At 35.4% G+C, this 15,052-nt stretch overlaps 1 protein-coding gene across 2 annotated transcripts in view; it reads left to right on the forward strand.

Moving 5' to 3' along the window:
• Positions 1-15,052, forward strand: part of DPY19L4 (dpy-19 like 4) — a 75,925-nt gene that overhangs the window by 32,863 nt on the left and 28,010 nt on the right. For both annotated transcript variants that reach the window (XM_079116958.1, XM_079116959.1), the window contains 4 exons: positions 2,308-2,442; positions 3,785-3,916; positions 4,309-4,407; positions 5,120-5,193. In XM_079116958.1, the coding sequence (XP_078973084.1) occupies positions 2,308-2,442; positions 3,785-3,916; positions 4,309-4,407; positions 5,120-5,193 (440 nt within the window). The remainder of the gene's footprint in view (positions 1-2,307; positions 2,443-3,784; positions 3,917-4,308; positions 4,408-5,119; positions 5,194-15,052) is intronic.

Below are 15,052 nucleotides of genomic sequence, written 5' to 3' on the forward strand. Positions count from 1 at the left end.
ACTGATTTGCTATCAGCATGATTTTTGTCAGTTTGAAAGGTTAGAGAAGTGGAATCAAAAAGTATGTAACCCTTTGAGATTTGATTTTTTTATTCATCCTAGTGCTTTGGACATCCATCTGAGCTACATGTATCAATACTTTGCTTCTTGTCATTACTCAGTAGCAGTTCCAATAACTTGAACTTTTAAAATCACGTATCTTATACTTTTCTTCCCATTCTTGAGCCTAGATCCTATAGTCCCAGTTGTTGCATCAGAATATACAGACAGATCTCTTGTGCAGTTATGTGGTTGATTACTGAAATCTACTTGATGTTTCACTTAAATCGTATGTATCTGTATATATGTGTGTGTGTACGTGTGTGTGTGTGTGTGTGTGTGTGTGTGTGTGTGTGTGTTCACCCTACAGGCACAGTAAGAAATACTTGGAGACAGTGAGCAAGATAACGGGTGGACAAGACTGTGCAGAAGTGTGTGTGTGTGTGTGTGTGTGTGTGTGTGTGTGTTCACCCTACAGGCACAGTAAGAAATACTTGGAGACAGTGAGCAAGATAACGGGTGGACAAGACTGTGCAGAACTTTAGCTAAATTTTTCCTTTCTCTGCTAATTGCCCAAATATATTTGATGATATTTCTATCTATATGACTTATTTTTGCTGCATATTATTAAAGTAGTTTGAGAATAGACTCTTGGCATCAGTATTTTGTTTTATTATGTTGTAGCTTTTCCCCAGAATCCCCAAAGTAATTTCCATATGGCCAGTAGGTTACTTTTGTTTGGATCTAGATTTCATTCTTTATTGATTTCTGAAACTGTTTTCTCTGGGGTTGATGGTTTTAAGGCTTGGTTGTTATAGTTCTGGTCATTGCACATTAAAAGCTTTCCAAAAGACAGTGTTATGAATTTGACATAACTTTCCTATGTATGTATATGAATTACACCATGGAGAATCTCAACCTTATATACATCCACAAGCCTGGGATCCTAATTAATTAGAATAAGATATATTCCATGCCTGTAAAAATATATCAAAATAGATTCTACTGTCATGTATAATTAAAAAGAACAAATTAAAAAAAAAAAAAAGGTGTCAGGACATTTTTCCTATAGATAGCTGTGGTGATAGGAAGAGCAGAAGCTTATGTGTTTCATCAGTGTGGAGCCCTTCTGAACTTTGTAGTTGAAATTATTTGACCAGCTGATGGAATTTTGCCATCGCTTACATTTTGATCTCTGGTCTTAATTCCCCTTTTTCCCCCTGGTACCCAGGGCCTCATGAATGCTAAGTAAAGCATTCTACCTCTAAGCTACATCCCCAGTCCTCTCTGGTCTTATTCAGGATACTGGAAGTTTATTTTACCTGCTGATGACTGAGGTATTTCTGACTCCAGAATTTGTCATTGAGTGTAGTCAGCTGAGTATGAAGAATTTAGTTTGAGTGAACACAGTTCTCAGTCTTCTTTACCTGACTTTATTGTCCGGCTCCTTTGATGTTCTTATCAGAATGAGATCATTTGACACTATAGCCAGTGGAGAAATTGGGGAAAAAAAAGCAGATCCATGAAGGAAGGAGAGACTGTTGTTAGAAATATGCTACATGACAATGAATTTGTCACAGACTTGGTTACTCACAAAGAGATCATTTGGGAGATGGCATTAAAAGGACATAATTGATTTTAGCCAGGTATATTTCAGGCAAGGGCAATGAAATTCCTGTTTAGTAATTTGATAGAAGAAAACATCTGTGTTTATATATTTTAGAGTACAAGCATTGGGATGAGATAAGACCATACTTTTGTGAAAAGGAAATGAAAAGAGCGAAGATCAGGGCTGAGTTTAGGCTGAGACATAGACTCTTTAAATGATAGCTTTTAGGAAATTAAGAATCACCAAGGAAGTAAAAATATTATTTTCAGGGCAAAAGGAGTTACTTCCACATTTAACAAAAACTCACCAATCAAATCTAATAAAAGCACCATTTTCTTATTATTTATTGCTTTACCTCTTTTGGGATGAAGAATATTTGTCCTGTTTTTTCTTCTTTTATTTTTTTCTCTTTGTCATACTGAGATTTTTCAATGTGATGATGAAGGACAAGTGGTTGATTTCTCTTGAGAGTGCCTTATTTAAGAGCTTATTATTTTTGTAAGATTTTAGTGAGAGTTATGTGATTTAAAAATAGTTTCAAGAATTTATATGGCTTAAAGTTGACCCAGTAACAGAACTGCCACTTTGAGGTAACAACCTCATGAATTTTATAGTAATAAAGCTACTGATACATAGTTTCTTTCTTTCATTTTTCTTAGAGGTTTTGCTACTTGTTGATGAGTGCTTCAACTTACACCTTTATGATGATGTGGGAGTATAGCCATTATCTCTTGTTTCTTCAAGCAATATCTCTGTTCCTGCTAGATATCTTTTCAGTGGAACAAAGTGACAAGGTATTATGACATTTTGAAATGTTGAATTTAAATCCAGAGAATACATGTTTTTGCCTTGTTGTATCTTAACACCTTTCTTTCCATATACTGAGCTGATTCAGAATCCTGATGAGTACCAAGATTTAAGTTATTTTAACAGAGGGGATTTAACATGATTTGTTAAGCAAGCTGGAGATAAAGTTCAGTGGCAGAGGATGTGCTAAGCAAGTCCTTGGTTTTACTACCCAACTCCAAAAAAACCTCGTACACACCACAAAAAACAATTGTTAAAAAAGCTTAAAGTAGGGGCTGGAGATATAGCTCAGTTGGTAGAGTGCTTGCCTTGCAAGCACAAGGCCCTGGATTCAATCCCCAGCACCGCAAAAAAAAAAAAAAACAAAAAAAACTTAAAGTCATTAACTTATTAATTGATTGATTGACATGGTAATAAGAGGCTGACAGTATCATAAAGGTAGTCACTGCAGGAAGTGCTATAGGAATAAAGTGAAGAATATGAAGTTATTAAAGTACGGAAACTTAGAGGGACTCCAGGGAGCTGAAACTCAAAATTGTGAGGAGGACTACTGCTCAGCTTTGCAGGTGTCTCTGGGCTCAAAAGATGGACCTTCGGAACTGGAACCCAGGTCTCTGAGGATACAGGTCTGGCCAGTAGGTCCTCGGTCTCTAGAGCTGGAGGATGTGATGAAGTTGGTTTTTCAAGTGTTGGAAAAGCTTCAACTGCATCCAGAGCTTCAATAGGAAGGAATTGCTGTTGGGATTAACAAGTATTACATAAGTGTGGCTCAGAGAAACCCCAGGTCAATAGGAATAGGAAGCAGGAGGGAAGAGCAGACTCCTCTTTCCTTGTCCAGACTTGCACTATCATTCTAGCATTTTCTGTTAGTGAAAAGGAACCAACTGGAAAAGAAGAAATGTAGATGTAACATAAATGTAGAGAAAAATACTTCTGTCCAGTGGTGTATTTCATGGCCCTATATTTTCATACTTTAGATTTTATGAATTGCTAAGGGTTTTTGATTTATATAATTTGAGGTTGCATAGATGAATTTTAATAGGGTAAACCAAATGAAATTAAGTCAGAGCATGCATTAAAGAAGGTTCTTTTAGTCTGATTTCAATATTCAGGATTTTAAAGCTCCTTACCTTGTTTCTGGAGAGTTCTAAGAAGAAAGCGACAAGTGTATTACAAACCATAACATTAAAAATACAAATAAACCATTTCATAATACTGTCTTAAATTGTAGTACATTTACTGTACAAATGCAGTCAGATCTATGCTGAACTAAACTAATAAGATATACAATAACATTTACGTATTCTCATTTTATTTTTGTTCAAACAGGTTCACGAAGTGTATAAAATCTATATATTTTCTCTCTTTCTGGGATATTTACTGCAGTTTGAGAATCCGGCTTTATTGGTATCTCCTTTATTAAGTTTAGTAGCAGCCTTAATGCTTACTAAGTGCCTTCAGGTAATTAACATTGCCTTTCTATCGTTCGTATTAAATTTTTTTCAATAGTACTGGAGTTGACTCTAGGGGTGCTTACCACTGAGCTACATCCCCAGCCTTTTTTATTTTTTGAGAGAGGGTCTCACTAAGTCATTCTGAATCTTTCTAAGTTGTTGAGACTGGCTTTGAACTTAGATCCTCCTGGCTCAGTCTCCTGAGCTACAGGAATTATAGGCATGTGCTATTTATTTTTTTATTTTGAGGTGGTTGTTTCTGAGTTGCTGAAGCTAGTCTCAAAGTTGTGATCCTCCTGCCTCAGTCTCCCCAGTAGCTGGAATTAACAGGCATGTGCCACCACACGTGGCAGCTTTTAAATTGCTAATTCTGTGTTCATGTTATTTTCTCCCCCATAGCTAAATGTGAAGAAAGGAACTTTTGTAGCTAAAATAATGAAAGTGATTAATTTTTACCTGGTGTGTACTCTGACAGTGACATTGAATATTACAATGAAGGTAAGTAACTGTTATTTTCATGTAGTAGAACAAGTTGAAAAATGAAATATATAAGACTAAATTTTAATGAAAATAATAAGAGCAAAACAATAGAGTTCATACAGTATAATTTTCATTTATTTATTTGATATGGGGTCTTGCTGTGTTGCCCTTGCTGAACTGAAACTCCTGCGCTCAAGTGATCCTTCCACTTTGATCTCCGGAGTAGTTGGCATATAGCTGTACACCCATCACACCTAGTTATACAGCACAATTTTGAGTCAAACAGTGATCATCACTAGCACATTGGGTGAGAAACTAGAATTCTGATTCTTCTTCCTCCATATACTTAAAAAGAAAAAAGAAATACACTTTGTTTTAATTTAATTTAAAATGTCATTATTATGTAATTAACAGTAAGTAATATAAGGATTAAGTTGAAATAAATAAAAAAATATTCAGAAGAGTAGGTTAGTTACTTGAACCAGGTGGGCTTAGGTTGAAATATTCTTAGAATCCATTATAGTTTTTATCCTTAAGCATAATAAGGTAATGTGATTGGTTTTTGTCAGTAATCTGTTAACAGTAATCTTGCTTCATAGTTATGCCATGTATTACTTTAATTTATATTTTTGTAGTTTTGCTGTTTGCTGTCTCTAATAATTAGGGTAAATGTATATTGCTATAAGCATAGCTAGTATTTCTTTGTTCAACTAGTATTTTTCTCTTTCAGATGTTTGTCCCACACAAAGAAAATGGACATATGCTGAAATTCCTTGAAGTAAAATTTGGACTAAATATGACTAAGTAAGTTTGAGATTATGAAAATTTACCTAAATTTATACCACTTAGAAAATAAAGAACAAAAATACTCAGTGGAGGGACAATACATCTAATTATATATTGCTTAGAATATATCTAATTTGGGATATTATAACATATAGAAAAGAAATGGGACATTAATGTTTTTTACTTGATGTGGGCTATAGCTCAGTTGTTAGAATGCTATACTTGCATCCTTGTAGGCCCAGCAGTACAGGAAAAAGTATATATATTTAGCATGCTGGGTATGGTCCCTAGTGCTGCAAAAAATTTTTATATCCCATTTAAGTCTTATAAAAGTTATGTATACTTAAACCTTAACAACTTTTTAGTACTTTAAGACTACTTTCTTCCTTGATGAAGAACAGTGATACAATCTTTCAGAATAAATAAAAATTTAATATGAGGGTTGGATATGTAGCTCAGTGGTAGAGTGCTTACCTAGCATTTGTGAGACTTGGGTTTAATGTCCAGCACACAGTAAAATAAAGGGCCAAGGTAATTTTCATCTCTACATCAATAGTACAATTGCATTAAAAAAGGGCAGAGTGTGGCAATAAAGTGTTTATTTCTATGCTGGTATATTATTTTTATGAAAATTCATCAGTTTATACACTTGTGACCTAAATAATTTTTGTATAATAATCTAAACACTTTAATAAATAAATAAAAGTTTTACTCAACTGGATGATAATAAATAACATACGGCAGTGAGTTCTTAAAATACTGTTTAGCTCAAACTTACTGCCATTCCTAATTATCATTAATCCTGCCTTTATAAACATTTATATATATATATGTATATATATATATATATATTTTTTTTTTTTTTTTTTTTTTTTTTGTACCAGAGATTGAATTCAGGGCATTCAACCACTAAGCCACATCCCCAACCCTATTTTGTATTTCATTTAGAGACAGGGTCTCACTGGGTTGCTCAGTACCTCACTTTTGCAGAGACTGGCTTTGAAAAAAGATGTTTATTTCTTAGCAAGAAATCTCATCTTGTGGGCATAATGATTGGATCAAGATCTCCTTTTTTTAATTAAAAAATTGCTTGGGGCTGGGGATATTGCTCAGTTGGTAGAGTGCTTGCCTTACGTGCACACAGCCCTGGGTTCAATCCCCAGCACCACAAAAAAGAAAAAAAAAAAAGGAAAAGAAAAAGTGCTTGTATTTTTTGTTGTTAAATTAGTTTTTGTTTTTAATATAAAATAAATGATTTTATGTATTGATAGAGTCAACTTGTATAACAGTATAGATATTTACTTACACATTTCTCTAGTTCTATTATATTTTGTGTCATCTGCTTTATGTGGGCTTATAGACATTGTGGATAGAATTTTATGTTGTGATATGTCACAATTAACAAATGAAGTGTTCAATATGTATATCTACTAAGATAAAGAATCCTTTAAGAGACCACGTGCCTGGTTTTGATCCCCATCACTACCAAAAAAAAAAAACAAGACCATGTACTCCATAAAGTTTGGAATGGTGTCTTCTCTAGGCATAGAGGCAGACCTGACCTATAGGAGGCAGTCAGTTAAAAGTTGGTGCAGGCTTCGGTGAGTTACCGGTCTTTCCACTGACTTTCCCTTTAACCCTGGTTCATCCTATAGTCTTCTAAGATTAAATGCTACATTTGTCCAACTATTTGTTAATGCTTATGTAGTATCCCTTTATTTAGCATGTAAGGTACTACATTTGCTTCACAAGTTAAAACACAAGTTACTTGAAGAATGAGACATAGTACGCTCCTTAAGTATTGTCACCTGCCAAGCATTGGTGGTACCTGCCTGTAATCCCAGTGATTTGGGAGGCTGAAACAGGAGGATCCCAAGTTCAAATCCAGCCTCAGCAATTTAGCAAGGCCCTAAGCAACTCAGTGAGATCCTGTCTCAAAAAAAAAAAAAAGGACTAGGAATATGGCTCAGTGGTTAATTGCCCCTGGATTAAACCCCTGGTACAAAAAAAAAAAAAAAAAAACAACCGAAAAAATACTGTCACCTCTTAAGTTTTGGTACAGTTAATAACAGGAGTTGTATAAATAGTAAATGCCTTATGTTTATATGTGCCAGTTGGATTTAAGGATTTGGAGTTTCTCAGAATTTCAGGGAATTTATCTATTGAGACAAATTTTCAACTAACACCAAAGAAATGATAATAGGTATTAATTGAATGTACAGGACACTAGGCCAGGTACTCAGAGGGATACAAAAATGACAGTATTCTAACACAAGGCAGACTACATTAAGCCGTATAATAATAGACGGTTAAGTGCCATAGGAATGGGGGAAGAAGGATTGACACTGAGGAATATGAGAAGAGTGCTTATTAAGTTGGGATTTGAAGACTGTATAGAATTAATAACTTTAATAGGTAGATTTTTTTTAATTTATTTTTTTAAAATATTTTTTATTTTTACAGACACATTTTGATTTATTGTACACAAATGGGGTACAACTTTTCATTTCTATGATTGTACACAATGTAGATTCACACCATTCATGTAGTTATATGTATATATAGAGTAATACTGTCTGTTTCATTCTACTATTTTTCCATTGCCACCCCTTCCCACCCCTTTTTCCTCTATACTATCCAAAGTTCCTTCATTCTTCTCTTCCCCCCACCACCCCCCATTGTTATATATTGCCATGTACTTATCAGAGAAAACATTCAGCATTTGGTTTTTTGGACTTGGCCTATTTAACTTAGCATGATATTTTCCAACTTCATCCATTTACCAGCAAATGCCATAATTTTATTCTTTATGGCTTAATAATATTTCATTGTGTATATATACCACAGTTTCTTTATCCATTCATCAATTGAAGGGCATCTAGGTTGGTTCCACAATCTAGCTACAATGTTCACTTCTGTGAACATTGATGTGGCTGTATCACTGTAGTATGCTGATTTTAAGTCCTTTGGGTATAAACCAAGGAGTGGGATAGCTAGGTCAAATGGTGGGTCCATTCCAAGCTTTCTGAGGAATCTCCATACTGCTTTCCAGAGTGGCTATACCAATTTGCAACTCCACCAGCCATGTATGTGTGTGCCTTTTTCCCCACATCCACACCAATGCTTATTATTGCTTGTGTTCTTGATAATAACCATTCTAATTGCAGTTAGATGAAATTTTAGGGTGCATTTCCCTAATTACTAGGGATGATGAGCACTTTTTCATATATTTGTTGATCACCTGTATATTTTCTTCTGTGAAGTGTCTGCCCATTTCCTTAGCCCATTTATTGATTGGGTTCTTTGTATTTTGGGTGTACAGTTTTTTAAGTTCTTTATAAACTTTAGAGATGATGAGTGCTCTGTGTGAAGTGTGTGTGGAAAAGATTTTCTCCCACTCTGTAGGCTCTCTTTTCACATTATTAATTGTTTCCTGTGCTGAGAAAAAACCTTTTAGTTTGAATCTATCCCATTTATTGATTCTTGCCTTTATTTCTTCTGCTATGGGGGTCTTGTTAAGGAAGTCTGGAACAAAGCCAACATACTGGAGATTCAGGTCTACTTTTTCTTCTATTTGGTGAAGGGTCTCAGGTCTGATTCCTATATCCTTGATCCATTTCGAGTTGAGTTTTTTACAGGGTGAGAGGGGTTTAATTTCATTTTACTGCATATGGATTTCCAGTTTTCCCAGCACCATTTGTTGAAGAGGCTATCTTTTCTCCATTGTAAGTTTTTGGCACCCTTGTCTAGTATGAGCTTATGAGGGTATGTCTCCATGTCTTCTATCCTGTACCATTGATCTACCTGTCTATTTTGGTGCCAGTACCAAGCCGTTTTTGTTACTATTGCTCTATAGTAGAGTTTAAGGCCTGGTATAGCGATACCTCATGCATCAGTCTTCTGCCCAGGATTGCTTTGACTATTCGGGGTCTTTTGTTCTTCCAGAGGAATTTCATGATTGCTTTTTCTGTTTCTATGAGAAATGTCAGAGGGATTTTAATTGGAATTGTGTTACATCTGTATAGTGCCTTTGGAAGTATGACCATTTTGATAATATTAATTCTGCCTATCCAAGAACATAGGAGATCTTTCCATCTTCTAAAGTCTTCCTCAGTTTCTTTCTTCTGTGTTTTGTAGTTTTCATTATAGAGATCTTTCACCTCTTTGGTTAGATAGATTCCCAAGTTTTTTTTTTTTTTTTTTTTTTGAGGCTATTGCAAAGTTGTTTTCCTCATTTTCCTTTCCCATGTTTCATCACTTATGTATAAAGATTATACATAATTAGATTTATGTGTGTTGATTTTATATCCTGCTATTTCGCTGAATTCATTTATGAGGTCTAGAAGTTTTCTGGATTTTTGGATCCTCTAAATAGAGAATCATGTCATCAGCAAATAGTGACAGCTTGAGTTCCTCCTTTCCTATTCATATCCCTTTAATTTCTTTAGTCTGTCTAATTGCTCTGGCTAGTATTTCAAGTATGATGTTGAATAGAAGTGGTGAAAGAGGGCATCCCTGTCTTGTTCCCATTTTTAAAGGGAATGCTTTCAGTTTTTCTCCATTAAGAATGATGTTGGCCGTGGGCTTAGCATAAATAGCCTTTACAATATTCAGGTATGTTCCTCCTACTATCCCTATTTTTTCTAGTGTTTTGAGTATGAAGGTTTTTTTTTTTTTTCTTTTTCTGTGGTGCCAGGGATTGAACCCAGGTTCTTGTGCATGTGAGGCAAGCACTCTACTAACTGAGCTATATCTCCAGCCCAGGGGTGTTGTATTTTGTCAAATGCTTTTTCTGTATCAATTGAAATAACCATATGATTCTTATCCTTAAGTCTATTGACATGATGGATTACATTTATTGATTTATGGATGTTGAACCATCCTTGCAATTCCTGGGATGAACCCCACTTGATCGTGGTGCACTATCTTCTTAATATGTTTTTGGATACAGTTTGCCAGTATTTTGTTAAGGATCTTTGCATCTATATTCATCAAGGATATTGGCCTAAAATTTTCTTTCCTTGATGTGTCTTTGCCTGGTTTGGGTATGAGTGTGATATTAGCTTCATAGAATGAGTTTGGTAGGGTTCCCTCCTTTTCTATTTCCTGGAATACTTTGAGAAGTATTGGAATGAGTTCTTCTTTGAATTTCTTGTAGAACTCGGCTGAGAATCCGTCTGGTTCTGGGCTTTTCTTCGTTGGTAGGCTTCTGATGGCTTCTTCTATTTCATTGCCTGATATGGATCTGTTTAAATTGTATATGTTCTCCTGGTTCCGTTTGGGAGGATCATATGTCTCTAGAAATTTGTCAATGTCTTCGGTATTTTCTATTTTGTTGAAATATAGGTTTTCAAAGTAGCTTCTCATTATGCTATGTATTTCAGTGATGTCTGTCGTGATATTTCATTTTCATCACAAATTTTAGTAATTTGAGTTTTCTCTCTCCTTCTCTGTTAGTGTGGCTAAGGGTTTATCAATTTCGTTTACTTTTTCAAAGAACCAACTTTTTGTTTTTGTCAATTTTTTGAATTGTTTCTTTGTTTCAATTTCATTGATTTCAGCTCTGATTTTAATTATTTCCTGTCTTCGACTTTTGGTATTGTTCTGTTCTTCTTTTTGTAGGACTTTGAGCTGTAATGTTAGGTCATTTAGTTGTTGACTTTTTATTCTTTTCTTGAATGCACTCCATGCAATGAATTTTCCTCTTAGTACTGCTTTCATAGTGTCCCAGAGATTTTGATATGTTGTTTGTCATTTCCATATACCTCTAAGAATTTTTTTATCTCCTCCCTGATGTTTTCTCTTATTCATGCTTCATTTAATAGCATATTATTTAGTCTCCAGGTGTTGGAGTAATTTTTTTTTTTTTTTGCAGTGCTGGGGATCAAACCCAGGACCTTGTGCTTGCAAGGCAAGCACTCTACTGACTGAGCTATCTCCCCAGCCCTAATTTCTGTTTAGTTTTTTTTTTTTTTTTTTGTCATTGATTTCTAATTTCATTCCATTATTATCTGATAGAACACACAGTAGTATCTCTATTTTTTTGCATTTACTAAGGACTGCTTTGTGGCATTACATATGGTCTATTTTTGAGACCGTTCCATGTGCTGCTGAGAAGAAAGTGCATTTTCGCTTGATGATGGATGGAATATTCTATATATGTCTGTTAGTCTAAGTTCTTGATTGTGTTATTAAGTTCTATGGTTTCTTTGTTTAGTTTTTGTTTGGAAGATCCAGTGTTGACAGTGGTGTGTTAAAGTCACCCAGAATTATTGTATTGTGGTCTATGTGATCCCTGAAATTGAGAAGGATTTGTTTGATGTACAGGAATGCACCATTGTTCGGGGCATAAATATTTATGATTGTTATGTCTTCCTGATTTATGGTTCCCTTAAGCAGTATGAAATGTCTTTCTTTATCCCTTCTGACTAACTTTGGCTTGAAGTCCATTTATCTGAAATAAGGATGGAAACCTCTGCTTTTTTTGACTGAGTTCGTGTGCGTAAGTTTATTCCCATCCTTTCACCTTTAGTCTGTGGATGTCTTTTTCTATGAGACGAGTCTCTTGAAGGCAGCATATTGTTGGGTCTTTCTTTTTAATCCATTCTGCCAGTCTATGTCTTTTGATTGATGAGTTTAGGCCATTAATGTTCAGGGTTATTATTGAGACATGATTTGTATTCCCAGTCATTTGGACTTAGTTTTGGTTTTTAATGTGACTTGGTTTCTCCTTTGAATGGTTTTTCCTTTAAGGTAGTTCCTCCCTTTGCTGACCTCCATTGTTGTTTTTCACTTCCTTCTCATGGAATATTTTGTTGAGAATATTCTGTAGCGCAGGCTTTCTATTTGTAAATTCTTTTAACTTTTGTTTATCATGGAAGGATTTTATTTTATCTTCAAATCTGAAGGTTAGTTTTGCTGGGTATAGGATTCTTGGTTGGCAACCATGTTCTTTCAGAGCTTGAAATATGTTGTTCCGGGCCCTTTTAGCTTTTAGAGTCTGGATTGAGAAGTCTGCTGATATCTGTATTGGTTTCCCCCTGTGTGTGATCTGATGCTTTTCTCTCGTGGCCTTCAAAATCCTATCTTTATTTTGAATGTTAGGCATTTTCATTATAATGTGCCTTGGTGTGGATCTGTTGTGATTTTGTGCATTTGGTGTTCTGAAAGCCTCTTGTATTTGATTTTCCATTTCATTCTTCAGGTTTGGGAAATTTTCTGATATTATTTCATTGAATAGGTTGTTCATTCCATTGGTTTGTATCTCTGTGCCTTCCTCAATCCCAATAATTCTTAAATTTGGTCTTTTCATGGTGTCCCATAGTTCTTGGAGATTCTGTTCATGATTTCTTACCATCTTCTCTGTTTGGGCAACTTTATTTTCAAGATTAAAAATTTTGTCTTCTTTGTCTGAGGTTCTGTCTTCCAAGTCTAGTCTTTTGGTGATGCTTTCTGTTGAGTTTTTTATTTGGTTTATTGTTTCCATCATATTAAGGATTTCTGTATGTTTGGTTTTATTTTTTTTTTATTTTTATTTTTTTTGAGAATCTCTATCTCTTTGTTGAAATGATCTTTTGCTTCCTGCAGTTGCTCTTTCAACTGCTTATTGGTATGATCATTCATTGCCTGCATTTACTCTCTTATTTCATCCTTTGCATCACAAATCATTTTTTTTAATTAAAAATCATAAATTTACATAGGGCAGTGTTGTTTGATTCATTGTTATTATTTTTTTCCCTTCCCCCCCACCCCTCCCACCCCTCTTTTCCCTCTATATAGTCCTTCCTTCCTCCATTCTTACCACCTTCCTATCCCTAACCCTAAACCTAACCCTAACCCTAACGGTAACCCCTCCTACCCCCCATTATATGTCCTCATCCGCTTATCAGATAATCATTTGTCCTTTAGTTTTTTGAGATTGGCTTATCTCACTTAGCATGATATTCTCCAATTTCATCCATTTGCCTGCAAATGCCATAATTTTATCATTCTTCATGGCAGAGTAATATTCCATTGTATATATATATATATATATATATATATATATATATATATATATATATATATATATGCCACAGTTTCTTTATCCATTCATCAACTGAAGGGCATCTACGTTGGTTCCACAATCTGGCTATGGTGAATTGAGCAGCTGTGAACATTGATGTGGCTGTATCTCTGTAGTATGCTGATTTTAAGTCCTTTGGGTATAGGCCAAGGAGTGGGATAGCTGGGTCAAATGGTGGTTCTATTCTAAGCTTTCTGAGGAATCTCCATACTGCTTTCCAGAGTGGCTGCACTAATTTGCAACCCCACCAGCAATGTATGAGTGTACCTTTCTCCCCACATCCTCGCCAACACCTATTGTTGCTTGTGTTCTTGATAATGGACATTCTAATTGGTGTGAGATGAAATCTTAGGGTAGTTTTGATTTGCATTTCTCTTATTACTAAAGATGTTGAACATTTTTTCATATATCGTTGATTGCTTGTACATCTTCTGTGAAGTGTCTGTTCATTTCCTTAGCCTATTTGTTGATTGGATTATTTGTATTCTTGGTGTGGAGTTTTTTGAGTTCTTTATAGATTCTGGAAATTAGCCCTCTATCTGAAGTATGAGTGGCAAAGATATTCTCCCACTCCGTAGGCTCTCTCTTCACATTACTGATAGTTTCCTTTGCTGAGAGAAAGCTTTTTAGTTTGAATCTATCCCAGTTGTTGATTCTTGCTTCTATTTCTTGGGCTATGGGAGTCCTGTTAAGGAAGTCTGATCCTAAGCCAAGTTGAAGGTTTGGACCTACTTTTTCTTCTATAAGATACAGGGTCTCTGGTCTGATTCCGAGGTCCTTGATCCATTTTGAGTTGAGTTTTGTGCAGGGTGAGAGATAGGGGTTTAATTTTATTCTGTTGCATATGGTTTTCCAGTTTTCCCAGCACCATTTGTTGAAGAGGCTATCTTTTCTCCATTGCATATTTTTGGCACCTCACAAATCATTGTAGTCATGTATAATCTGAAGTCCTTTTATGACATTTCTTCTATCATACTGTCAGTGGATTCTATTAATATAGAATCTAGGTTTGTTTGGATCATCTTCTTCCCTTGTTTTTTCATGTTGTTCATGTATCTTCCCCTCTAGCAGTGCAGATCTGGGGTATTGCAGTTTCCCCGCTTTAGGCTTATTGTGACCCTATAGGTTTCCAAAACCTTTTATTTAAGGGGAGATCAATATTAATAGTGCCCAGTTCAGACAGTATGCTACCCGAAACCAGTTAGTCCCTATGAGGATGTTAATAATATTGTCGTAATAAACAGAATGAGTTCAATTATTATCTTCCGTATAACAAATAGCTTTGCAATAAGGTCTACAGTTTCTAATGGAGGACAAAGAGGATGCGGAGGGGTGTAGGATGTAGCTGTTAAAGGGATAAGAAAAGAATATACAGAAGTTATAGGTCATAGAAAGAGTAAGTGTGTAATCAAAAGGAGTCATTTGTTAGCATGGGAAAAGGGAGAAAGAGACTCTGAGGGAACAGGTAAACAAAAGGAAAAGAGAACGAGAAAAGGAAAGAAATAAAAACTTAAAATTTTAAGGAGAAAAAAGAAAATCTACATTATAACAGTCATATAGTATTCAAACCTCACTGTCTTCAGTAGCCTGATGTGTGAGAGGTACCTGACAATGATCTTCAAGTATTCAGCAGGAGTCTAGGATGGGATTTGTCCCACCTATAGTTTGGAGCTACGGCTTCCAGGATTATCCAGGGTGGCCGCTCTGGCTTCCAAATGTGTTGGCAGATGGGGAGCTACAGCTCAGGGTGTGGTCATTGTCGGCTGGAGTTCCTGGAGGCGGGGTGTTTTCATTCTGGTTGGGGAATCCTGG

This window comes from Sciurus vulgaris (genome assembly GCF_902686455.1).
Source record: "Sciurus vulgaris genome assembly, chromosome: 1".
Lineage (NCBI taxonomy): Eukaryota > Metazoa > Chordata > Mammalia > Rodentia > Sciuridae > Sciurus > Sciurus vulgaris.